The sequence below is a fragment of the Carcharhinus amblyrhynchos genome, chromosome 10 (genome assembly GCF_965287045.1).
Source record: "Carcharhinus amblyrhynchos chromosome 10, sCarAmb.v2.hapA, whole genome shotgun sequence".
In the NCBI taxonomy this organism is placed as follows: domain Eukaryota; kingdom Metazoa; phylum Chordata; class Chondrichthyes; order Carcharhiniformes; family Carcharhinidae; genus Carcharhinus; species Carcharhinus amblyrhynchos.
The window spans coordinates 63,994,497-64,021,235 of NC_137333.1; the positions used below are offsets into that span (position 1 = coordinate 63,994,497).

The 26,739-nt window shown below is 41.1% G+C and overlaps 1 protein-coding gene across 2 annotated transcripts in view; it reads left to right on the forward strand.

Annotated features, from left to right (window-relative positions):
- Window positions 1-280: 280 nt before the first annotated feature.
- LOC145349003 (coiled-coil domain-containing protein 138-like) overlaps window positions 281-26,739 on the forward strand; it is an 86,749-nt gene continuing 60,290 nt past the window's right edge. For both annotated transcript variants that reach the window (XM_080197198.1, XM_080197199.1), the window contains exons 1-3: window positions 281-473; window positions 15,637-15,688; window positions 21,230-21,362. In XM_080197198.1, coding sequence (XP_080053324.1) covers window positions 294-473; window positions 15,637-15,688; window positions 21,230-21,362 — 365 coding nt within the window. In that variant the 5' untranslated portion in view covers window positions 281-293. The remainder of the gene's footprint in view (window positions 474-15,636; window positions 15,689-21,229; window positions 21,363-26,739) is intronic.

Below are 26,739 nucleotides of genomic sequence, written 5' to 3' on the forward strand. Positions count from 1 at the left end.
CTGTGAAACTCTGGGTGAAGCAATTTCCTTATTAAGAGGGTGATCCGGACTTTTTAATTGAATTAACTCCGAATCCTCTGGATCACCGGTCCAACATCATAATTTCCAACCGGTTCCATACATTTTATGCTGTGTTCATTGAAATGTAATTGCTCTCCACTTAGGAGTGGGGATTTAACAAACCGGCGCGGGTCCAGGTGCTGAAATGGCCGTCGCCATGGCGACTAGCCACCCTTTGACCTCTGAAGAGCCGGAAGTTCCGGTTCAGGGGGCTCGAAATTCGAACGGTTGTCATGGAGCTGGCTAGCAGCGTTATGGGGAGTAACGACGATCAGGCCCTGGACTCCATTGTCGAGCGCTTAAAACGCCGTTACCTCGGCAATACGGAGGCAGAGTGTAGGAGGAGGGTAGCTGACACTGGATATGGGAGCGTGGAACAGTTCAAACCGGGGTTCCAGCACTCTGAGGATCAGGTGAGAGGATAGCGGAGGTTAAAAGGTTGGCAGGCTACTCTGGTAGCTGGGCTAACACGACAGGGCTGGGGTGCTGTTAAGTGAAAAGAGCAGCGTGTCCCTTACCGTGCACTTCACCTTGTAGAATCCTTTAGAATCATAGAACCCTACAGTGCAACAGGAGGCCAGTTGGCCCATTGAATCTGCACCCACCGCAATCCCACCCAGGCCCTATCCCCGCAAACGTCACGTATTTACTCTGCTCTGATACTAGGGTCAACTTAGCAAGGCCAGTCAACCTAATCTGTGCATTTTTGGACTATGGGAGGAAACTGGAGCACTTGGAGGAAACCCCGCAGATGCTGAGAATGTGCAACCCCCATGCAGATAGTGACCTGAGGCTAAAACTGAGCTGTGGTCCCTGGTGCTGTGAAGTAGCAGTGCCACTGTACTGCCCATCAGCCTTGGTCAATATTGGGCATTCATCTTTGTTTGAGAGATTGTGTGCAAAGCATTCTCTGGAGAAGCTATTGCACTAAAAATCCAAAACCTCAAAGATAAAGGCAATAACCTGAACCACTGGTAAATTGGCACTGAGTAGATTAGAGCAATGAATGCTGGAAGACTGATAGAGAAATGGGTTTTGATTTACAGGGTTTTGTCATTAGTAGTTGGAAAAGTTGGAGCTGAATTATAGGGTATGGCTACCCCAAGACTGCTGGGGATGGTCTGACTAGTTATATAACAAGGGCATTAGGGAAGGTTTAAACTAAATAGTGGAAGGAAGGGTTCATTATCTGGGAAATTTGGTAAATTAAAGGGAAATAAAGGGTAATAAGGCAGGGTAGCAATTTGGGTGATAATTACCAGATTATGGCTAGGAGGGACAGAACATGCACCTGCAGTTAAAGCCAGAGGTTGCAAATGTGCAATGCAAAGTTAATGGTTTTGCACCTGAATGTATGCAAGATGCATAATAAAATTGATGAATTGTTGTCACAAATTTAAATAAATGTGTATGACCTGTTAGAGTCTTCACCCTACATCTCTTTGTGGCGATCTCTCGTTTCTCCCACCTATCACTAACCTACTTTGCTCTAACTAATCTTATACAATATATTATCCATCACATTCTCCCTCACTTTGCCTCTGAAGAAGAGTCATATTGACTTGAAACATTAACACACTTTGTCTCTGCACGGATGCTGCCTGACCTGAATTTTTCTAGCATTTTCTGTTTTTTTTTTTAGTCTGCAATAATCATGGGTGGCTTTAATTTATGTGTAGCTTGAGACAATCAGATTGGCAAAGGTTGCCTGGAAAATGAGTTCATCAAGTATATTTGGGACAATTTCTTAAAGAGTGGAACATTTCAGCACCAACCAGGGAGAAGGCTATTCCAGACCTAGTAGCCTGCAATGAGACACAATTAACAGTAACAACATAATAAAGGAACCTCAAGGTAACAATGAACATACCGCAATCAAGACCTTTTCTCTATCGTCCCTGTGCTTGCTCACCTACATTGGTTTTCAGTTAAGCAACACATGGATGTTATAATTCTGCTCCTTGTTTTCAAATCCCTCCAAAGTCTTGCTCTTCTGTATCTCTGATCTCCTTCAGCCCTCCAAGAAGTTGGTGCTTTTTAAAATATGACCTCGTGAGCATCCCCAGTTGCTCGAACATTGGTGGCTGTGCCTTCAGCTGCCAAGGCTCTCAGCTCTGAAATTCCACCCTAAACTCCACTGCCTCTTTATCTTTCTTTACTTCTTAAAACCTACCTCTTTGGCTAAACTTTTGTTCATCTGCACCACTACAATATGTTTCAGTGCAAATTTTGCTTTATAATGTTGTGAAATGCCTTGGAAAGTTCTGCTGTTTGCAGTTGTAAATTTGCCAGGAAAAGTTGAATGTAGTAATTAATATTGCAAGTATGTTTTTAATGAGGTGACAGTTAATAACTGAAAATAAACCTCACTTGTCCAGAAAGTGAGCAAAATGTATGTCTCATTCCTTCAGGTTTTGACTTGTTTTAGATATTTCAAAGTAAAATTTTTATACTTTGTCCTTTCTCTTCTTTTCCCTTTTAAACCAATTTATTTTGTTGTTTTTGTACGTGATTATACAAATTATATGAATTCACCCTTCTTAGTCCTTCCTCTGTTTCTCAATTTTAAATCTCATTGGTGAACAAGAAACACTGTCATTTATCAAAGCCACAGTGTGATATTGCCTTTGCTATGCCATTGTTAGCTTGCCCTTCCACCAATTTGGGCAATAATGGTAATATCACTGGATTAGTAATCTGGGCATAGGTTCAAACTCTACCATGGAAGCTTTTGGGATTTGAATAATTTCAAATTCAGAAAATCTGAAATTGAAAGCTAGTCCCAGTAATGGTGAGGGTGATGTCATTAAAACCTGCCCAGTACACATGACTACAGACCCACAATCGTGTAATTGACTTGTCACTGATCTCTGAAATTGCCTAGCAAGCCACTCAGTTCAAGGGCAGTTGGGGACAGGCAGCAAATGCTGGAAAATGTCAGCAGATCTGGCAGAGAGAAACAGAGTTAACATTTCAAATTTGTATGACTTCCAGAATGATCATGGCTCTGAAAAAATGTCATATGGATTCAACTGTCAGTTCTGTGGAGACTGAACCATAATTGCCAGATATGCTAAGTTTTCCAGCATTTTCTGTTTGTATTTCACAATTCCAACATCCACAATATTTTGCTTTAATGTGGGTATTTTTTAAAAAAATGGTTGACAAATATTTAAAAATCTAACTGTGAGTGAGCAAGTTTAACTAATGAGGCACACCACAAAATCACCTTGATTAAGAAAAGTATGGCCTTTTGTGGACTAATTGCTCAGAACAGGCACTTGTCCAAGGCCCATAGGGCTTCTATGGGTGTTTGCATGGCAAACTCCTATCGTCTAACCATCCAAAAAGACTAGAGCCCACTACAGGGCATGTGGGACCCAAGTACAGGTCACACAGCTGTATATTATGCATCAAATTGCAAAATCATAATATACCAAAACAATGCAATGTTTGAAACAGGAAATATAAATTGGAATATTCAATTCAATGTCAGTTTAGTTGCAGAAAGGGAAATAAAGAAGGAAAGAGAAGTTGGATGAAGACCCAGGTATGGGATAGGAAAAAAAAAGTTAAATTTTTAAAATATTTCTGTGAAGAACATAACATAAGAAATAGGAGCAGGAGTAGGCCATCTAGCCCCTCGAGCCTGCCCCGCCATTCAATAAGATCATGGCTGATCTGTCGTGGCTCAGTTCCACTTTCCCACCCTCTCCCCATAACCCTTAATCCCCTTGCTTATCAAAAACCTATCAACCCGCGTCTTAAATATATTTAACGAGGCAGCCTCCACCACTTCAACGGGCAGAGAATTCCAGAGATTCACCACCCTTTGAGTGAAGACGTTTCTCCTCAACTCCGTTCTAAACCGCCCCCCCCTTTATCTTGAGGCTGTGCCCTCTAGTCCTACTGTCCTTTCTGAGCGGGAAGAGCCTTTCCAATCTCGTCCTTACTTTTGCCAGCGAACTATCCATGGACGTAGCTGAGGAAGCCTCCGACTGCTCATCGCCCCATCTGCTCCAGAGCTGCTCGTCACTTTTTTTAAGGACTCTGGGCCTCCAAATTAGAAACACCGACTTCCATGAGCTGGGGTAACAATTTACCAGCCTCCGCCCGAGCGGTATCGGCCCTACCCACTCAACTAGGAGTGGTGGGCGTAGTGAAGGGATATGTCTCGGAGCTGACCACAAACTGAAGGGACAGAGCCCTGATCTCCCACATCCCAATTGTTCTTTTCCGCTAGCCTTCCCAGTGTTTCAACTTTTCCTTCTCTCGTCAACTCCTCCCTTGCCCCCTCGCCGCCCCCTCTACCCATCCCAACCCTGCCATCTAACATCCTGGCCATTTTGCTTTGAGGATTACGGGTGCCACCCTGCTCTCTGTATTGTGTTTCTGTTGTGGTTTTCTTTAATTCCAAAGTTGCTATTGGCTGCTGACCCCGTGCTGGAGTGTGTAACAGTGATAATGTTGATGATACGTTCTGTAGTCTCTCAGTGCCTGTGGAACAGTCTTGTTAGCAATCCTCCAGACTGGTGCCTGTTCATGTGGAATAACAACGTCAATCTCGGCTATTGCTGTTGATGAATGAAGAAGCGTTGATATGCTTGTACAAGTTAATTTTCAGTGCCAAAGAGGTGGTTTATGGGTAATTGAGACTTAATCACCATAAAGATACTTAGACTGGAATGAGTAGGTCTGTTTTTGGGGGGGGGTGCTTTTTACTCATGGAGACCAACAAATTAAAATAATTAAATTTACTAAATGACCCTGGCGATAAACCAATGGACACTTTCACTTTTTATAACTTATTCAACATAAATTAAACATGAATAGGCAATGTGTAGTATTAGGGATCAGATTAGAACCTCCAAGATACATTAGAAGTTATCCTAGACCTCTAGTTTTAGTTTTACCCTATTGATGATAAAAAGTGTTGTTGCAATAGTAATCCTGCTCAGTATGAGAGGAACTACAGGTTCAGACATTTAGTGTAAGTGCTTGGCAGAGGAGCCAATGGTACGATGTTACCATCTGTGGGATTATGACTAAATGCCTCTAAGTCAGAATCCTTTCTCTCTATTTTTGTATGAGCATAAATAAGGTGCTCTGCTCCAAGTTTGGTTCTATTGACCCACTAGGAAGCTTTTATTAAGATAGGCTTTATTTAAGAATACAGGTTAACTATAACGAAAACAAATTAACATTTTTGCCAATTTAAATACTTAAACATGGCATTCTTATTATAGAATCCTGATGTTTAAGGATGATATAAGGGTAGTAATGAGAGATGATATAGGTTCTATGGAAAAAAGGTTGAATCCATTTGGTGGAAATTAGAAATTGAGGAGAATAAGTCACTGATAGGCGTAGTATATAGGCAACCAAATAATAACACCACAGTGGGGGAGCAATAAACAAGGAAATAATCAATGTGTGTGAAAATGGTATAGCAATTATCATGGGGGATTTTAATTTATATGTCGATTGGTCAAACCAGGTTGGTCAAGGTAGCCTTAAAGAGGAGTTCATACAATGTGTCTGCGATAGTTTCCTTGAACAGTATGTGATGGAACCTACGAGGAAGCAAGCTTTCCTAGTCTGGTCCCATGTAATGAGACAGGAATAATTAATGATCTCACAGGATCCTCTTGGAAGGAGCGATCACAGTATGATTGAAATTAAAATATAGATGGAGTGTGAAAAAGTAAAATCCAATACTAGTGTCTTGTGCTTTAACAAAGGAGATTACAATGAATGAGAGAGGAGTTGGCTAAGGTGGACTGGGAGAAAAAACTTTATGGTGGGACAACTGAGGAATAGTGGAGGACTTTCAAAATGGTTTTTTGCTGTGCTCAGCAAAAGTATATATGTGATAAGGAAGAACTGTAGGAAAAGAGGCAATCAGCCATAGGTACCTAAGGAAATAAAGGAGGGTATCAAATTGAAAGAAAATACATACAAAGTGGCAAAGATTAGTAAGAAACTAGAGGATTGGAAATCTTTCAAGGTCAACAGAAAGCCACGAAGAAAGCTACAAAATGTAAAATGGATTATGAGAGTAAACTAGCTCAGAATATAAAAAGATTGCAAAAATTTCTATAAATATATGAAACAAAAAGAATGGCTAAAGTAAACATTGGTCCTTTAGACAATGAGAAGGGGGTTGTTATAACTGGAAATGAGGAAATAGCCGAGGCATTGAACAGGTATTTTATCGGTCTTCACAATGGAAGACAAATAACATGCCAGAAATTGATGTCAAGAAGGCTGTGGCAGGTGAGGACCTAGAAATGATCACTCTCACTAAAGAGGTAGTGTTGGGCCAACTAATGGTGCTAAAGGTAGAAAAGTCTCCTGGCCGTGATGGAATGCATCCCAGGGTACTACAAGAGCTGGCAGGGGAAATAGCAAATGTAGTAATATAGTAAAATTCACTGGACTCTGGGGTGGTTCCCGCAGATTGGAAAACAGCAAATGTGACAAAGGTAGATAAAGGCAGGTAACTATGGGCCAGTTAGCTTAATTTCTGTAGTGGGGAAAATACTTGAATTGATGATCATCAAGGAAGAAATAGTGAGACATCTGGATAGAAATTGTCCCATTGGGAAGAAGCAGCATGGGTTCATATGAAAAATAGGTCATGTTTAATGAATTTACTGGAGTTCTTTGAACACATTAGGAGTGTGATAGACAGTGGGGAAACAATGGATTTCCAGAAGCCATTTGACAAGGTGCTGCACCAAAGTCTGCTGCTTAAGATAAAGGTGCACAGTGTTATGAGTGATATAATAGTATTGGTTAACTAACAGAAAGCAAAGAGTGGGGATAAATGGGTGTTTTTCTGGTTGGCGATCAATGATGTGACTCAGGGATCAGTATTGGGACTGCAAATATTTATGATTTTATATAGATGATTTGGAGTTGGGGACCAAGTGTAGTGTGTCAGAATTCGCAGCTGGCACTAAGATGAGTAGTACAGTGAAGTGTGCAGAGGACACACTCTGCAAGTCTGCAAAACAATTATGGATAATCTGAGTGGGCAAGGGTCCGGCAGATGGAGTACAATGTTGGTCAGCACGAGGTCATCCCTTTTAATAGGAATAACAACAAAATGGACCATTATTTTTGCAGAAGGCACACGTTTCCAGGTCCCCCACAACTTTGTCCCTGGATTCAGCTCTTTTAATCTTTGCAGCTGTGCCACACTCTATCTTCCATTTCATTTTTCACTAATTCTCAGTTATCAAACCTTGAGCACTCTACTTGTCCCTCAAATGCAAAAACTCTGCTCGAGATCTGACCAACTGTATGCAATCAAGCTTCTACGAGAATCTCCCAATGTGAAACTATGTCGCTGAGAGCCAGTTCTAGCATCCTAGACCTCTTTCACTTGGCTGCCAGTTACCCTTTGCTCACATGCCAAAATTACACCAGCTCCAGATTACATGGGGACATTTCACCCTTTTGTAAGTTGGGCCTAAATGGCAATTGAAAAGTCAAGTGTGGAAGCACTAAAATAGAGGCAGTAGACCAATTGTAGGACCATGGGCTGATGATAAGCCTCAATGTTGCATCTAAGAATGGAATTCAGGTTAGATTGATTACAGGAAGAGGCATGAACAGTGACTAAAATAGAGTCTGGGAGTTCAAAAGCATCAGCATGAAGTTTAAAAAAAAATGTCCAGTACAGTCAGTAGTGTGGAGTGTTGCACTTTATGGATGTAAGGGTTACACTCTTAAGAGGATGAGAGGAGGATCAAAACTACTGAAATGTGGGTATGATGGAGAATGCACCAAATCAGCTGGGTGGACAGAAAGACAAATGATTGGTTTAGATAAAAAGTAGAAGTTTAGGAATGAAAAGGGATGTCAAGTACAGTTAGGGAGAAGGATAGCCAAGATTGGAAGCAGATTGATATCCTGATACCCTTGTAACAAAAGAGGAAGAAAAAAATTGGATGAGTGAATAACATTGAGATGTAGACTGAGGGAGGCTTGAAGAAACAAGGTGATGACGACAACTCCACTAAGGCTATGGTGACGATGAGTGAACCATTGAACGCTTGATTTAAATCTACTGGTTTAAGTCGACGAAACCTTGACAAAGCCCCACAGCACTTCAGTCAATTTGTATGTAGTGTAATTACTGTAATAACTTCAATAAATGTGTTAGCCAATTCTTGCAGAGCAAGTTTACAAAAAGTGTTATAAATTACATGTTTTGTTTTGATGTTGATGTAGACAATAGGAGAACTCTCCTAATGTTCATCAAATATATAGTAGAATGGGTTAATAGGTATTATGCTAATAGCTATTGTACATGATCGGTGATTTCAGATCATGAGTCTATGTAACTTGGAGATACCTCAGAAAGGAGCCTTGTTATCTGTCCCCATACATGTTTGTAAAGCGTTAATAAACATTTAGAAGTTCTTGAATGCCTTGTTTCCAGTAGCCTCTGTAAATTATACCCTGGACCCATTTCTGATGTTACTTCATGGTGGCAACAGTAAATTAACTGATGCACAAGGATCCCTGACTAAACTGCTGGTAGCAAGAAAGTGAAAGCCATCAGGAATACGCAGCAAGGGAACGACTGCAACAATTAATTAAAAAGAAAAGAACCAATGGAATCCCAAAACAGTTGATTAACTTACCATAGAAAAAGCCCTACCTCTACCTGATTTCTGTGACCACATGAAAGGCCCCAACTATGCAGCACACTGGACAAACTGGGGCCACAAATTCAGCAGATATAGGGGGCTGCTTCAGGATTAGCACAGAAGTCTGGTAAAGAGCAGCTTAGGATACTCCTCTAGTCCATCAGTGGCAGAGATGACATTTGAATAGGACAGGGTGTTAATGAGCACACAGCTGCCTATGAAGAGGTTATTAAGGTCTTCAATTCATATTTTAGTCTTTAGAGATGCACTATTATAGACAAAGCCGTATTTAGCTTTCTGCAGTCCAGAGGAAAGCTAATAATACATAGCTCAATTAATGAGACAGGCTGAGTTTCAGAAGCAGAACCAAATTTTAACCAAGGGTGATAGCAAGCTTTTGTGGATTCAGACTATTGACACAGTCCAGTGCGTGAGCAATAGACGTACCAGCACTCCCACTACAAAGCAGATCCAGGCCAAAGAGAAGGTGATCACTGGCATTATCCAATAATCTCTTAAGCACAAAAAAACCAACCATACAGAGATATGATACAAACATAAGAGCATAAGAAATAGGAGCAGGAGTAGGCCATCTAGCCCTTCGAGCCTGCCCCACCATTCAGTAAGGTCATGGCTGATCTGAAGTGGATCAGTTCCACTTTCCCGCTTTCTCCCCATAACACTTAATTCCCTTGTTTGTCAAAAACCTATCTACCCGTGACTTAAATATATTTAGCAAGGTAGCCTCCATCACTTCAACGGGCAGAGAATTCCAGAGATTCACCACCTTTTGAGTGAAGAAGTTCCCCCTGAACTCAGATCTAAACTGCATCCCGCCCCTCCCCGCCCCATCTTATCTTGAGGCTGTGCCGTCTAGTCCTGCTATCCTTTCTAAGCAAGAAGAATCTCTCTACCTCTACCCTATCCATCCCCTTCATTATCTTATACGTCTCTATAAGATCCCCCCCTCATCCTTCTAAACTCCAACGAGTACAGACGCAGTCTATTTAGTCTCTCTTCATAGTCCAACTCCCTCATCTCTGGTATCAGCCTAGTGAACCTCCTCTGCACTCCCTCCAAGGCCAATATATCCTTGCGCAAGTGCGGCAACCAAAACCGCACACAATACACCAGCTGCTGCCTCACCAGTACCCTGTACAGTTGCAACAAGACCTCCCTGCTTTTATATTCCATCCCCCTCGCTATAAAGGCCAGCCGTCTTGATCACCTACTGCACCTGCAGACTGGGTTTTTGTGATGCATGCACAAGGACCCCCAGGTCCCTCTGCACTGTAGCATGCTGCAGCTTTTCGCCCTTTAAATAGTAATCCCCCCCTACTATTATTTCTGCCAAAGTGGATAACCTCACACTAGCTAACATTGTACTCCATCTGCCAGGTCCTTGCCCACTTGCTCAGCCTATCCAGATCCCTCTGCAGACTTTCCACACCCTCCGCGCCATTTGCTTTTCCACTCAACTTCGTGTCATCAGCAAATTTCGTCACCCTACACTCAGCCCCCTCCTCCAGATCATCTATATAAATGGTAAATAGCTGAGGCCCCAGCACTGATCCCTGCGGCACTCCACTAGTCACCAACTGCCAATCAGAATAGCACCCATTGATACCAACTCTCTGCCTCCTATTAGACAACCAGTCCTCTATCCACGCTAACACCTTACCCCCAACTCCGTGCACCCTAACCTTCTGTAGCAACCTTTTGTGAGGCACCTTATCAAAGGCCTTTTGAAAATCTAGAAACACCACATCCTCCGGTTCTCCTCTGTCTACCGCACTAGTCACATCCTCATAGAAATCCAATAAATTCGTCAAACATGACTTCCCCTTAACGAATCCGTGCTGCGCCTGCTCTATCAAACCATTCCTTTCTAGGTGCCTCGCTATTTCTTCTTTGAACATAAGAACATAAGAAATAGGAGCAGGAGTAGGCCATCTAGCCCTTCAAGCCTGCTCCGCCATTCAATAAGATCATGGCTGATCTGTCGTGGCTCAGTTCCACATTCCCACCCTCTCCCCATAACCCCTAATCCCCTCTCTTATCAAAAACCCATCAACCCGCTTCTTAAAAATATTTAGCAAGGTAGCCTCCACCACTTCAACGGGCAGAGAATTCCAGAGATTCACCACCCTTTGAGTGAAGAAATTCTTCCTCAACTCCGTTCTAAACCGCACCCCCCTTTGTCTTGAGGCTGTGCCCCCTAGTCCTACTGTCCTTTCTGAGCGGGAAGAGTCTCTCCACCTCTATCCTATCCATCCCATTCATCATCTTATATGTCTCAATGAGATCTCCCCTCATTCTTCTAAACTCTAACGAGTACAAGCCTAGTTTATTCAGCCTCTCTTCATAGCTCAACCCCCTCAACTCCGGCATCAGCCTAGTAAACTTCCTCTGCACTCCCTCCAAGGGCAAAATATCCTTGCGTAAGTACGGCGCCCAAAACTGCACACAGTACTCCAGCTGCGGCCTCACCAATGCCCTATACAGCCGCAGCAAGACCTCCCTACTTTTATATTCAATCCCCCTCGCTATGAAGGCCAGCATCCCATTCGCCTTCCTGACCACCTGCTGTACCTGCATGCTGGGTTTTTGCGACTCATGCACAAGGACCCCGAGGTCCCTCTGCACCGTCGCCTGCTGTAGTTTTTCGCCATGTAAGTAATAATCCTTCCTACCATTATTCCTACCAAAGTGGACCTCCTCGCACTTGCCAACATTAAATTCCATTTGCCATTTCCTGGCCCAATCGCCCAGCCTATCTAGATCCTTCTGTAGACTCTCCACACCCTCCGCACAGTTTGCCGTTCCACCAATTTTGGTGTCATCAGCAAATTTCGACACTATACGCTCGGTTCCCTCCTCCAGATCATCTATATAAATGGTAAATAGCTGAGGTCCCAGCACCAACCCCTGGGGCACTCCACTAGTCACCAACCGCCAATCCGAATAGCCACCCATTGACCCCCACTCTCTGCCTCCTATTTGGCAACCAATCCTCTATCCACGCTAACACCCTACCCCCAACTCCATGTCCCCTGACCTTCTGCAATAACCTCTTGTGAGGTACCTTGTCAAATGCCTTCTGAAAATCAAGAAAGGCCACATCCACCGGCTCTCCTCTATCCACCGCCCTAGACACATCCTCATAGAACTCCTTTGATGATGGATTCAAGCATTTTTCCAACTATAGATGTTAAACTAACCGGCCTATAAATCCCTGCCTTTTGTCAGCTACTTTTTTTTTAAACAGCTGCGTAACATTAGCCGTTTTCCAATCTTCCGGCACTTCCCGGAATCCAGTAAATTTTGGTTAATAATCACTAAGGCATCCACTATCACCTCTGCCATTTCCTTCAGAACACTGGGATGCATTCCATCCGGTCCTGGGGACTTGTCCACCATCAGTCCCCTTAATCCATCAAGCACTACCTCTCTAGTGAGAGTAATCGCATTCAAGCCCTCAACTCCTACCATCCTTCTATCTTTAATATCCAGCAAACTTTTTGCGTCCTCCTCCGTGAAGACCGAGGCAAAAAACTTACTTAAGGCCTCAGCCATTTCTTCGTCTCCCACCACTAAATCCCCCCCTTTCATCCTCTAAGGGTCCAACATTCACTCTAGCCAGCTTCCTCTTCTTTATATATTTGTAAAAACTCTGGCTGTCCTTTTTTATACTTAGTGCTAGTTTAGCTTCATAGTCTATCCTTCCTTTCTTTATCAACTTCTTAGTCATTCTTTGTTGATTTTTTTAAAACCTTTCCCAATCTTCTAATCGCCCACTATTTTAGCCACTCTGCATCAGCTTTTAATTTAATACTCTCCTTTATTTCCTTCGATAACCACGGCTGGTTATCCCTTCTACATTCCTCTGTTACTGTCGGAATATATTTCTGCTGAGCACCGAAAAAGATCTCCTTAAAGATCCTCCAATGTTCCTCAGCCGTCCTACCAACCAATCTGCACCCCCAATCTACATTTGCAAATTCCTCTCTCATCCTATTGTACTCCCCTCTGTTCAAACAGAGGATATAGGTTTGGGACACTACTTTCTCATCCTCCATCTGCATCAAAAACTCAACCATACTATGATTGCTCATCATAGACTCAATGAGTCTTGCCTGCTGGAGACAGGCTCATTTTAAAGCGGTACACCACAACAGCAAGCCTCCTATTCAAATATGCAATGGGCAATCTATCTGATTACATGGTATCCAGGAAATAGAAGGTACAGAGGAGCACAAAGTGCCTTTCTTTGGTGAAATTGCAACCTACTGGAATACAAATATCATCGTCAATGGCCACAAAATTGATTTCAAGTTGGACTAGGTGAATACATGTGCATTATTTCTGATCCGATATCGTGGCTGAAGCGTGAATTTCCCCAGCCGTCTGTGACTTGATTTCACAGTCCAGAGGTGCAAGGGCAAATGAGTGCCACATGTCAATATAATGACTGAGAATTTACTGAGTTATCCATAATCAGTGGAAATGCAAGTTGACTCAGGATAGTTTAAACTAGTCCCCATACCAAAAACTCCACATGTGCAACCACAGGAGGATATTCTGGAACTTGTATTACTCTGGGGAGAAGATGGATGAAGAAGAAGGCCAGACCACCAGTTACCAGAGCATTCATAATGAATGTGACCAGGATGCCAATCCATCGGGCCATTCTGGTAAAGACCATGATGACATGGAACAACCTAGTATAGGCACTGACTTTTACAAATAATGACCAACAATAGAAGCCATGGAGAGAAGTGCAGAACAGAAAGCTGACTCCCAAGCCCTGAAGTTAAGACTGAATAGGATGTAACTGAAACTTATACTAGCTACTGATCTTGCACACACTTCAGACATTGTACGGAAGCGTAACTTCTCTGAATCTAGTAGAGGCAGTAGAATGACTATCTGACCCAGTACAGCACTATTGAATAACAGGACCCAAGATGACATTCAGTTCTATTCCAGATGTTGTCTTGACAGCTGAAGCTCTCAATACCATAACTCATGAACAACAAACTCACATTGATGTGAAACAGTGTGTGCACAGGCCAAACAATTGCAAACAGCAAAATAAGCCCTGTCGTATTGACAGAAGCATAGTAACTCTACTTGAGAATAATCTTCATTCTTTCACTTGTCCATCAGATTCATTCTTGAATGTGGCATTGGGAAGGCAAACAGTTTGTTTAGGGGACAAGAATCACTAAATGTACTTTAGCAGTTAATGCTTCTGCAAAGCAACAAATTTACTGTATTGGAAGATTGCAGGCCCATACAAATCTTAAAAAGAAGCTAACCAAGTTTCATTCCAGCAGCACAATCTCTAAAGGGTTGCAAAGGCAAAGAGGGCATCCGTTAATTTTATACTGTACACTAGAAACTAAAATCTCTACTGATTTAAGTGCATTTCAGGAAGAATATGGAGATCATACACCCTCCAGAGCTGAAAACTGGACAATTTACATCACTGGCATAGAAGCCTGTGAAGGAGGGATAGTGGGAGGTAGGATGTGTAAGTAGACCTGACTGAAAGACTTGAGGGTGGCGGAGGGGTGGAGAAATGTAGTATAAAGGATTTATAGCTGGTGATGTCAGATCACATGTCTCTGGAATTCAGTTGCCTCGGGAAGGAACCTCATGCATAACTGTCCCTGTACATGGTTGTAAATAGTTAATAATAAATATTTGGAAGTTTCAGATGTCTTGTTTCCAGTAGTCTGTGTTAAATATACCCTGGATCCATTTTTAATATTAATTCAAAATAGTGGTATTATACCTGTTGCATCAAACTGAAGCCCTATATGTCTTCTCAGCTGAACGTTTTAACTGAGAAACATTGTCGCTACACTGAATTGTCAGCCTAGATTATGTGCTCAAGTCTCTGGATTGAAACTCAAATATCAGGTCTTACTGACTCAGAAGAAGAGTGCTATTTGGAATTGAAGCTGACATCTAAACATAGTTCTAATTTGTGTCACGTTTTATTAATTTTAAGAAAAAATATATTTTTAGAGAAATGCACTTGACTATAATTAGTGAGAAGGCAGCTGTGCTAATATGTTTGGGTTTGTATTATAAGATTTAAAAATTGATTATATTCATGCTAATAATATTATCCTGGGCCTCCCTATTGTTCAGTGAAGACCTGTAGCACTACAGCACTACTAGATTAACGAAGTGGATGTTTTCGTGAAACTGATCAAAAGTCTATAGATGAACAAACATATTCTGCCACCTAGTGGTTATAATCTAATCCTGACGCTTGGCTAACCGATGTGAATTACTTCAATTTTCTTGACTTCTTCAAAACTCATTGAATTACAGAACTGGAGGTGTCCGTTATTTATAGTTTATATACAGTTTTACCTACGTTAATTTCAAAGGTGTCAGTTGAGGTACTGTATTTTGTGTATATTGTTATATTTTGTTTTTGTTGCAATTGATCAAAATAGTATACCGCAACACTTCGGGTAATTAAAGCTGTGTTATGGGGGAAAAAAGGTCAAGCACGATTAATTAAATTTTGTAATCAAGTACAAAATTAGATACCACAATAATAAGTGAATTTTGTGTTGTACAGAATATTGAGATATATTAACATTATTAGACATTCTCCCATTGATATTTCACCTTCATGTTGTTAGTAATTTAAAATGTTGCAGTATGATGCATCATAAAATGTTACTCATTATTTTATGCACAAGTGAGATATGGTAACTTGCCCATAGGTTTTTTTTAAACAAATAATAAAAGACCACCACTAAATTGCTGATGTACATATTTTTACAAATATAGCATATGTTGTCCCACAAGGTTCCGTGTTTTGCTATTTTTAATGTCTGATTTAAAGGTCATGGAATTCCAATTTCAACAGTTTGTTTTGTTTTAGGACTCCAGAATAAATTTAACCAGAAATCCAAAAATCAGTCCATGTTTCAAAGGTAAGTTTTTTTTTGCAGAATGAAAATAGTAATTGCACTAGATTTGTAAGCTAATAATATTTACGCAAAAATGATGCTTGTTTTTTTTTATTGTGTTAACTTATTAGATCAGGTTCATTGCATATTTGCAGAATTATACCAAGGCTCAAAGAGTTAAACTATGAAAACATGTTACAGAAACTTAACTTGGTTCCCTTGAGATTAGAAAATTAAGATATTTAAAAATGATAAAATAATGGTAAATAATGATTTAGAGAAAATAAATAAAATAAATAATGATTTAGAGAAACTATTTCCTCTGATGAGGAAATCTAGAACAAGGGGAAGTGAATTTAGTTAGAACCAGATCATTTATGAGTAAAATCAGGAAGCAGAAGGGTGGGAAAATGGAATTGAAGTGGAGATTAGCCATGATCTGATCGGTCCACTGATGGAATGTGCCACTCTTGATGTTCATTAATCCATCGTTTTATTCTATACTTTTAGAATTATTTGTATCTTTCCTGTTGAAATTTTGCAAACCACGTCTCAGACATCTTTGCTGTGTGAGCTCTGCATAGTAGCACAGATGTCAAGAAACAAAACGGAAGTGATAAAAAGGACTTTGAGTCCCTTTTCCCATCAAAAGAGGAAAAGAGCAATTCCCCAGCCACTACTTGTCTTTGGACATTGTTCAGCATTTCTCAAATTGCCTTTCTGTAAAGATAGTGGTCAGTCATGAACAACCTAGTGCCTGTCATCTTTTAATACCATTTGGTTACTTTAGTTCCTCTCCTTGAATTTTTCATCAGGATTCACAGGAAATTAATTGATTTCTTCTGGTATAAAGTAAAGTACTGGCTCTCTACTGAAATTCTGAACCAATACTTGAGGAGAACAATTAGGCATTGGTGTATATTTATAAATCACTGTTTGACCTCTTGTTCAACATTCTCTTAAAACTATGGTCTCCAATAGTCGATCGCAATTGACCGATAGATCTTGGAGTCTCAAAGTCAATTGCCGGTGACTGTCGAACCAATCCTGAAAATGTGCAGGACGTGGATTTCTTATTGATGAGCGAATCGGCTCATTGGCTGCCAAACTGCAGCTGAAAATGCATGGGACTCTGGCTTCTCATGATAACAGGCAAGTTAATTGAATCGCTGGCGTCAAAATGAATTATGCTGGATGAAGACAAAATGACTAGCGATGAGCCAGGGACCTCCAAAAAGGCAAAAACCTACAATTTTCACCAGGAATGGGAAAGTGAATTTCCTTTTACGAATGTCAAAGGTAAGGCCATCTATCAACAGTGTAGCCTTAACTAAAAGAGGTAGTTTAGGGCAGGAACACAGGACAGTGCATGCAAAATTTTAAAAGTTGCCTTTTAAACAGTGTCATTCAGACAAAGTTGGGGATTGAAAGGAATGTTGCAAGTTTAATAGTCAACCTTTTGGAAGCCTTGCCTGTAGCCATAGGTTATCAAAGAGATGTCTTTTTGCACTAGCTATCTGCTGGCAAAACAAACAGTTTACCAATGGTGAAGTTATCAAGGATACTATGATGGTTGCTGCTGACACAATGTTCAACGATTTTAAAGACCAAATGAAATTATGACAGCCATCAAGAGGCATGCCACTTCGTGTTTCAACAGTAGCCAGAAAGGTGAAATTGTTGTCCGAGGATGTGTCTCAGCAAATACACAAGACGTATCAATGTTTCTTTCAGTTTGAGTTAGGTGATATGATGGATATGATCAGCTGATTGTTTTCATTCCCACTTCACTTAAAGATGCAGCAACAAAAGACGACTTCTTGATTTTTTTTGCCAATGGAAAGAAGGACATGAGGTGTGGACACCTACAACGATTTAAAAGACGTATGACTGAGAAAAAAATTCTGATCAAGAAACTGGTTTCATTCACAACTGATGGTGCACTGTCAATGCAAGCTTTGTTGCACTTTACAAGAATGACCTTGAATTCTCCTCTTTTGTCATTTACCGTGAGCAAGGTTGACATTTCTCATGTAATGATGGCTGTTATCAAGATTGCCAACTCGATTCATGCCAGACCTCTGCAACATTGTTTGTTCAAATTATTATTCAAACTATATTGCACCACCAGTAAGCTAATCCTTCATGCATTTGTGAGATGGCTAAATTGAGGATTTTTAGATCTGCTCCTTGAAATTGTTTCCTTTTATTAAATCAAGAAATGAGGTATACAGCAACCAGGTAATGCCTGGTTGTAGACTTAGCGTTTTTTTTCCCAGACGCAGTGCAAATTCGTATGAGCTGAATTGTGAACTGCAGGGGATGGGTAGAGATTTGTCTTTGTTGATTAGTGCAGTGAATGTATTCAAGTTGAAACAACACCTGTGGTCCTCCCAGTCACAGAACAAAATTACTGAGCATAAGTTTGGAGAAAATCTAACAGCTCAAACAGAAAAGGCTCCATCCAAACAAATTCTGCGTCCACCTAAACAAATTAGAAAATAAATTCAACAGATGATTTCAGGACTTAGACGAGATGGAACAAGTCATTGTTTGTCTCAAATCCTCCTCTTCAAGTGGACGGTGGAGAACTGACAGCAAAACTTCAGATGTTCGAACAAAGCAGTGGACTTGATGTGGAAATAATTATCATGCAAAATGGCTTAGAGCTGAAAGCTAGGTCAAGGAACTAAAACTTCTGGAGATTTTTAAACTTGTATCCTCTTCTGACATCATGTGCACCCAAGATGAAGGCCTATTTTGGTTCCACATACCACTGTGAGATGAAAATCACCAAGTCCAAATATCATACTCATCTCAGATGGCCATCTAATGGATTGTATTGAATGGGCTACCTCAAACTATGATCAACACTCAGTGTAGCACCTTGCATACTAAAAATAGATGAATGTTATGCATGAGTATATTTTGGGGGCTTTTAGTAAAGTCAGACTTTTAAAGTAGATCTCGTGCTGCATTTTGATGCTATGTGATCTTGTGCTTAAAAAAATTGGAGACCGTTGTCCTTAAAAAGTGGACCTTCAGTCCTCTGTGATTGAGACTCTATTGGATAGCTGTTGGACAGTAAAGATAATGGCATTTCCTGGAACCATAGCATGGAACTGACCATACTGCCTGACTTAACTAAAACCCCCTACCATTCTGGGGAGCATATTGCTCTATTCCCATCCTACTCATGTGCTTGTCAAGACACTCCTTAAAAGTCATTACTGTATCCAATGTGATTCTATGTGCATCCACTACCACCTCCAGCAACAAGTTCTAAGCACCCATTACTCTCTGTATAAAAGATCTGCCTCATACATCTCCTATAAACTTTGCCTCTTGCACATTAAACCTATGCCCTGTAGTAATTGATTCTTCCACCCTGGGGAAAAAGCTTCTGACTATCTTCTGTCCATGCCCCTCATAATCTTGTACACTTCTATCAGGTCTCCCCTCATCTCCACACTCCAGATTTTGTTTTTTTCGTTTTGAAGTTTACTTTTTCAAATTTAGCATATATTTCCTATCTGCTGATCAGGTTACAGCGTCTTTTTGCAAGTTTTTCTTTGTCTCTTTACAACAGTTCCTCCACAAACCACTTTCTGGAAGCAGTGACTGCCCCTATGCAAATTTTTCCCACGAACCAATCAGCGTCGCCACTCTACTGCCCTTGCTGGAGAATGATGCAGATTAACCCTAGTCTCAGCTGATTATAGTGGATCAGCACCAGTTCCTGGCCATGGTGGCTATGCAGGAAGGGGCTTGTGGAGCCTTCAGAATAGCTCGGTGTTGCTGTAGGGCTGGCAAGACCAGGCTGCTTAGTAAATTAACTGGGGGGAAAAGGAGCAAGTGTGAGAATACATAGTGGTTCTGATTACAATGCATATGTGGGAGGTGGAGGGGAGAGGGGCTTCACTGAGTCTGTGTCACTATGGAATATGGAGATTTTGGTTGAAATCTACGTGAATATATAAAATATTTTACTAAGTACTTTAAAAACATTTCAATATACAAACTTCATTGCTGTTTTTTGTTTTTACTGGCGTCAGAGATCATGTTAATTTTCAAAATACTTGTATCTTTTTCCTGGGATGTGGGCATCACTGGCAAGGTGATGTATCTATTCCCAGTTGCCCTTGAAAAGATGGTGATAGGTTAGAATGGAATTGTTGGAATAGTTAATGCAACGTTATGCTGTAGGTTGTCAATTTATGGCCATCCAAAATGGAAATGCATACTGTGAAAGGCTGAGAGCTGCCAGAGAGAACAGGAAGAGGAAAAGACAGTAGGACTAGGGGGCACAGCCTCAAGATAAAGGGGAGGCGGTTTAGAACGGAGTTGAGGAGGAACTTCTTCACTCAAAGGGTGGTGAATCTCTGGAATTCTCTGCCCGTTGAAGTGGTGGAGGCTGCCTCGCTAAATATTTTTAAGAAGCGGGTTGATGGGTTCTTGATAAGAGAGGGGATTAAGGGTTATGGGGAGAGGGCGGGAAAGTGGAACTGAGCCACAACAGATCAGCCATGATCTTATTGAATGGCGGGGCAGGCTCGAAGGGCTAGATGGCCTACTCCTGCTCCTATTTCTTATGTTCTTATGTTCTTAAAAAGGAGGGTATGTGCTGGAGCTTCCACTGGTCTCTCGGGGACAGCTACTATGTGAGCGAGCTGCATGCGGATCTATTTTTTTAAAAATCAGTAGAAAAACTCTGCCACAAGTCAGTCCCCAGACACATTTTATTAATTTTATTTGAGCCCTTAATTTCATGATGTCCTGGATCGAGATTGCAGCCAAAACATAAAGGCCGCCTGGCCAAGCCAATTGGCCCACCCGCCAACCATAAAAGCAGATGGACCACATAAAAGCAATTGACTGGGATGTTTAAATTGGCTTCCTGGTTGTTGGTGGGCATGCTTCTGACTCCCATGTGTTTGTACCTCCTGACCAAAATATGTGTGGGCTTGATGTTGGGATGCATGCCTGACATCGTCTGGTGTATTTATTTTATATGCTTCCGGGTCAGAGGTGCACCCAAACTTTACCTGTAAATGTCTGACCACTATATTCCAGGTTTTTGCATGTTGAATTTTGTCATTTTCATTTCATAAAACATACTGCGTCATACTTGCAATATCCTCAAAAGAGTGAAACTTGAACACTTATTTCTGAGCCAGTATTGGATGTTGGAAGAACATCCACATGTAAGATTAGCTCTGCCACAAAACCTGTGGTAAGAGTTGCTGCATTAGATATCTATATATCTAGCATTCCAAAGCTGAATTTTAAAAAATTACTTTGGAGATAAAAAGTGTTTGTATTTTGTTGTCCTCACATCAACAGTGGTATCATTTCTTAAGTTCTGTTTTTCCTCCCTCAAAAACATATCCATATGCACAACTTTTTTCCACAGAATCATTTGATAGACTTCAATTGTGACAGTTATTTGCAAGTGATTGATGTCAAATATAAATCAATAACCGGATGCTTAGTCACAGCTTTTGGTATTTGATGTGCGATCATGCATTTTAAGTAATCCAAAACTTGTTTTGTCCTCACTATTAGCCACTCTGGGTACATCATCAGGAAAGAAACCTTCTCCCATGAAGTCTCCTATATCTGATCTGACGTACAGTGAGAGAAAGCACTACACCAGAATGTTGCATAATCTATGCAAGACAAAACGTAACTTTGCATGGTAAGGCTGGAGAACTGTAAAGTTGTGATATATCTGCAGAATAGATTTCTGCATCATAATTCTCTTTTTCCAACAATACCATTAATTTTTAAATATTTAATTTTCCCTTGTATTCAGCAGTAAACGTGAATGATATTGAAACTGTAAAGAAAGGTGTGCAGTAACATGCTTAGCAGTGTGAATTGAGGACAAATTATGTTGCTCGGTGTACACCAAATTATGTAATGGTCACTTTTAAAAAGAAAAAAGAAGCTCTACCCTGCTATTAATGAAAGGGTACGGTTTAGACTCGGTTGCAGTGAAATGGGGAAAAAGTAGTTTGATATCTGGAAATCAGTTACTGTAATATCGCTTCCAGGCAACATGTTAGAAATTATAATTTGAGGAAAGGTTGTTAAGCATGTAGAAAACATGGGTTAGTCAAAGTTTATTGAAGTGATTTAGATGTGAGCTTAACAATAGAATCTCAATCCAAAAGGAAACTACTGCTGATCTGGAAATCTGAAGTAAACGTAGAAAATGCTTAGATATATTAGAACATAAGAACATAGGAGCAGGAGTAGGCCATCTAGCCCTTCGAGCTGCTCCGCCATTCGATTAGATCATGACTGATCTGAAGTGGATCAGTTCCACTTTCCCGCTTTCTCCCCATAACCCTTAATTCCCTTGTCTGTCAAAAACCTATCTACCCGTGACTTTAAATATATTTAGCGAGGTAGCCTCCACCACTTTAACAGGCAGAGAATTCCAGAGATTCACCACCCTTTGAGTGAAGAAGTTCCTCCTCAACTCAGATCTAAACTGCCCCCCACCTTATCTTGAGGCTGTGCCCTCTAGTCCTGCTATCCTTTCTAAGCAGGAAGAATCTCTCTACCTCTACCCTATTCATCCCCTTCATTATCTTATACGTCTCTATAAGATCTCCCCTCATCCTTCTAAACTCCAACGAGTACAGACGCAGTCTATTTAGTCTCTCTTCATAGTCCAACTCCCTCATCTCTGGTATCAGCCTAGTGAACCTCCTCTGCACTCTGTCCAAGGCCAATATATCCTTGCGCAAGTGCGGCGACTAAAACTGCACACAGTACTCCAGCTGCTGCCTCACCAGTACCCTGTACAGTTGCAGCAAGACCTCCCTGCTTTTATATTCTATCCCCCTCGCTACAAAGGCCAACATTCCATTCGCCGCCTTGATCACCTGCTGCACCTGCAGACTGGGTTTTTGCAACTCATGCACAAGGACCCCCAGGTCCCTCCGCACTGTAGCATGCTGCAGCTTTTCGCCCTTTAAATTGTAATCCCTCCAACTATTATTTCTGCCGAAGTGGATAACCTCATACTTGGAAACATTATACTCCATCTGCCAGGTCCTCGCCCACTCGCTCAGCCTATCCAGATCTCTCTGCAGACTTTCCACACCCTCCACACGATTTGCTTTTCCACTCATCGTGTCATCAGCAAATTTCATCACCCTACACTCAGCCCCCTCCTCCAGATCATCTATATAAATGGTAAATAGCTGAGGCTCCAGCACCGATCCCTGTGGCACTCCACTAGTCACCAACCGCCAATCAGAATAGCACCGATTGATACCAACTCTCTGCTTCCTATTAGACAACCAATCCTCTATCCATGCTAACACCTTATTCCCAACTCCGTGCACCCTAACCTTCTGTAGCAACCTTTTATGGGGCACCTTATCAAAGGCCTTTTGAAAATCTAGAAACACCACATCCACTGGTTCCCCTCTGTCTACCGCACTAGTCATATCCTCATAGAATTCCAATAAATTTGTCAGACACGACTTCCCCTTAACGAATCCGTGCTGCGTCTACTCTATCAAACCATTCCTTTCTACGTGCCTCGCTGTTTCTTCTTTGATGACGGACTTGAGCATTTTTCCAACTACAGACATTAAACTAACCGGCCTATAGTTCCCTGCGTTTTGTCTGCTACCTTTTTTAAACAGCTGCGTGACATTAGCCGTTTTCCAATCTTCCGGCACTTCCCAGAATCCAGTGAATTTTGGTAAATAATCACTAAGGCATCCACTATCACATCTGCCATTTCCTTCAGAAGCCTGGGATGCATTCCATCCAGTCCTGGGGACTTGTCCACCTTCAGTCCCATTAGTCTATCAAGCACTACCTCTCTAGTGACAGTAATCACATTCAGGCCCTCAACTCCTACCATCCTTCTATCTTTAATATCTGGCAAACTATTCATGTCCTCCTCTGTGAAGACTGAGGCAAAAAACTTATTTGAAGCCTCAGCCATCTCCTCATTTCCCACCACTAAATCCTCCCTTTCATCCTCTAAGGGTCCAACATTCACTCTAGCCAGCCTCCTCCTCTTCATATATTTGTGAAAACTCTGACTGTCCTTTTTTATATTTAGTGCTATATTAGCTTCATAGTCTATCCTTCCTTTCTTTATCAACTTCTTAGTCATTCTTTGTTGATTTTTAAACCTTTCCCAATCTTCTAATCGCCCACTACTTTTAGCCACTCTGAACGCATCAGCTTTTAATTTGATACTCTCCTCTTATTTCCTTCGATAACCACGGCTGGTTATCCCTTCTCCTACATTCCTTCTTTACCATCGGAATATATTCCTGCTGAGTACCGAAAAAGATCGCCTTAAAAATCCTCCGCTGTTCCTCAGCCGTCCTACCAACCAATCTGCGCCCCCCATCTACATTTGCCAATTCCTCCCTCATCCTATCGTACTCCCCTCTGTTCAATCGGAGGATACAGGTTCGGGACACTACTTTCTCATCTTCATCTGCATCAGGCAGATCTGCATCAGGCAGCATCTATAGAGAAGAGAAACAGAACCAAGGTTTCAGCTCGGCAATCTCTCAGCTTACTTTGACACATGAGTAGGGGATTTGATGAACGTTGAGGAAAAATTTAAAATACAAGGAAGATAGGGGCTTTTTGGGAAAGACAGATGTGAAAAAGATTTTAATTGTAATAAGCTTGAAGTTATGCATTTTGGAAACTGAAGAAACAAAAAGGCAATGCAACAATAATGTGCATTTTTATGGTGTGTTAAACATAATAAAATGACCTTTAATCTTCCCAAAGAAATTTGACACTGAGCCCCATACCATGATATTAGGGCAGATGCCAAAAACTTGTTTAAAGAGGTAGTTTTTAAGGGATGGAAGCAAAACAGATGGGGAGATTTAGGGAGGAAATCCTGGTGCTTAGGGCCTGGGCAATTGATCGCTAATGGTGCCGTAATTAAAAGTGGGGTTGCTTACAAGGTCAGATTTAGTTGCGCGCAAATATCCTGGAAGGTCTGGAGGAGATTGCAGAAAGAGATGGGATTTGAAAACAAGCGTCTGAATTTTAATATTGAGGTGTTACTTAATTGGGAACCAATGTAGGTCAGCAAACACGAGTGATGCATGGGACTTGAAGTAAGCAGAGAGGGGGTTTGATGATGTCAACTTTACAGAAGGTAGAATGTGGGAAGCCAACCAGCAGTGCATCAGAATAGTCAAGTCTGATGATAATGACATGAATGAACGTTTCAGCAGCAGATGAACTGAGACAAGGTGGGAGTCAGATGATGTTATGGAGGTGGAAATATCTCATCTAGATATATGGTAAAAAAAACTCATCTTTGGGTCAAATATGACAGCAAGGTTGTGAACAGCTCGGATGGTTACAAGGAGAGATGAGTAACCAGTGGATAGAGTTTGTGGTAGGGACCAAGAACAGCACTCAGAAAAGAAAGGTTGAACAAAGAATCAAGAGTTCAAGATTGTCCATAAAGGTCAACAGAATTTTGGGATTTGCTGTTAGGAGCATAAGGTATGTTCAATGAAACAATAATAAATGTTTACTTGGCTGTACATAGGGAGCTGTGAGGTTTTGAAGGCCGTAAGTTGCATACAGATAGATTCAGCAGGATGATGCTAGGACTTGGAAATTGTAGTTCTGTAGAGTCCATTCATTCCATTGAATAGACGAAGATGGCACTGGCATGGAGTTGAATTTCTTTTATTAAATCTTAAAATCAAAACATTACAGAAAGCAAAAAGATTGGAGAGAGAGAGAGAAAGATACTGGCTTTTGTACTGATTAAAGCAACATTCAAAATGGACTCTGGACTAAACTAACAACATAGAACTGTGACTACAATACATGTTAATTCTTCTCGCTGTTGAATGTCCTTCTCAGATTGTCTCTGTCTGCAAAAGCAGGTTTTGCAGCTGTGGTTGTTGTTCTCAAAATTTTGTTTGGCTTATGAAAAAGTCTGTTTTTGCTGGCATTGTTTTCAAAAATGCAAGCAATTTTCCTACCTAATACGGCATGCCTGCTGAGTTTTAAAAGGTGGCCGAGTTAAAGCTGGGTTAGTTAACTTTTTCAGCTTGGCATTTAAATGTAATTGTACAGGTAAAAATATCTTAAAATGAAGTCTTAGCAAACCATACACATGCTCAACGAGTTCTATGGAAATGCTTCAGGTATTGGATTTATATCAGCTGGAGCAGAGAATGAGATTTTGTGCTCCTTTTTGTAAGAAAAAGGATTTTAATAGATGAATGGGAAAAAATATTTTCTCTGGCGGGGAGTTACAGATGAGTGGGTCACCAATATAAAATTGTCGGTGAGTGTGCGTAGAGAGATTTGGGCTTACTGCTTGGTTTGGAGAGTTATTGGAATGTCAAATGTTTTGCTCCAGGGAATAACTGAGGTAGAAATTTTGAAGGAAAAATGAAATAACTGTGAGGCAGAACGTGCTATTGGAGAGAGCAAGGTCTGGAATTGATTTTGGATTGCTTTAATCAAGAGCAAGTACAGTCTCAATGAATTAGATGAACAACCTTTATGCTTCTAAATGCAATGATGCAGAAAACCATTTTGTTGCAAATAAAATAAGACTGTATCCATCTCATTTCCTATACCTCTGCTGTCACCCCTTCCCCTGCCTATCAGAACCATTACAGCCTTTCCCTTGTCCTTGCCCTTCATCCCATCAGCCTTTGTGCTCAATGAATTATCCTCCCTCATTTCTGTCAATTTTAGCATGATGCTATCATCAAACACACCTTCTCTTCCCTTTAGAATGTAAAATAATAGGGAACATTCCATCTGCAACACCTTGATACGCTCTTCTGCACTCCTTACCTTTCCATGGCACTCTGTTATGCACGTGCAAGAAATGCAACACCTACCCTTTTACTTTCTGTCTCCTCACTAGGCCCTAAGCAGTCCTTCTAGATGCAACAGCAATTTACATGTACTTTATTCAGATCACTATTCTGTATTCACTAGTCATGATGCAGTCTGAGTGATCGCATTGTTGTGCATCACAATTCAGTCTGCAAGCATGACCCTAAGCTTCCAGCCACCTGTCATCC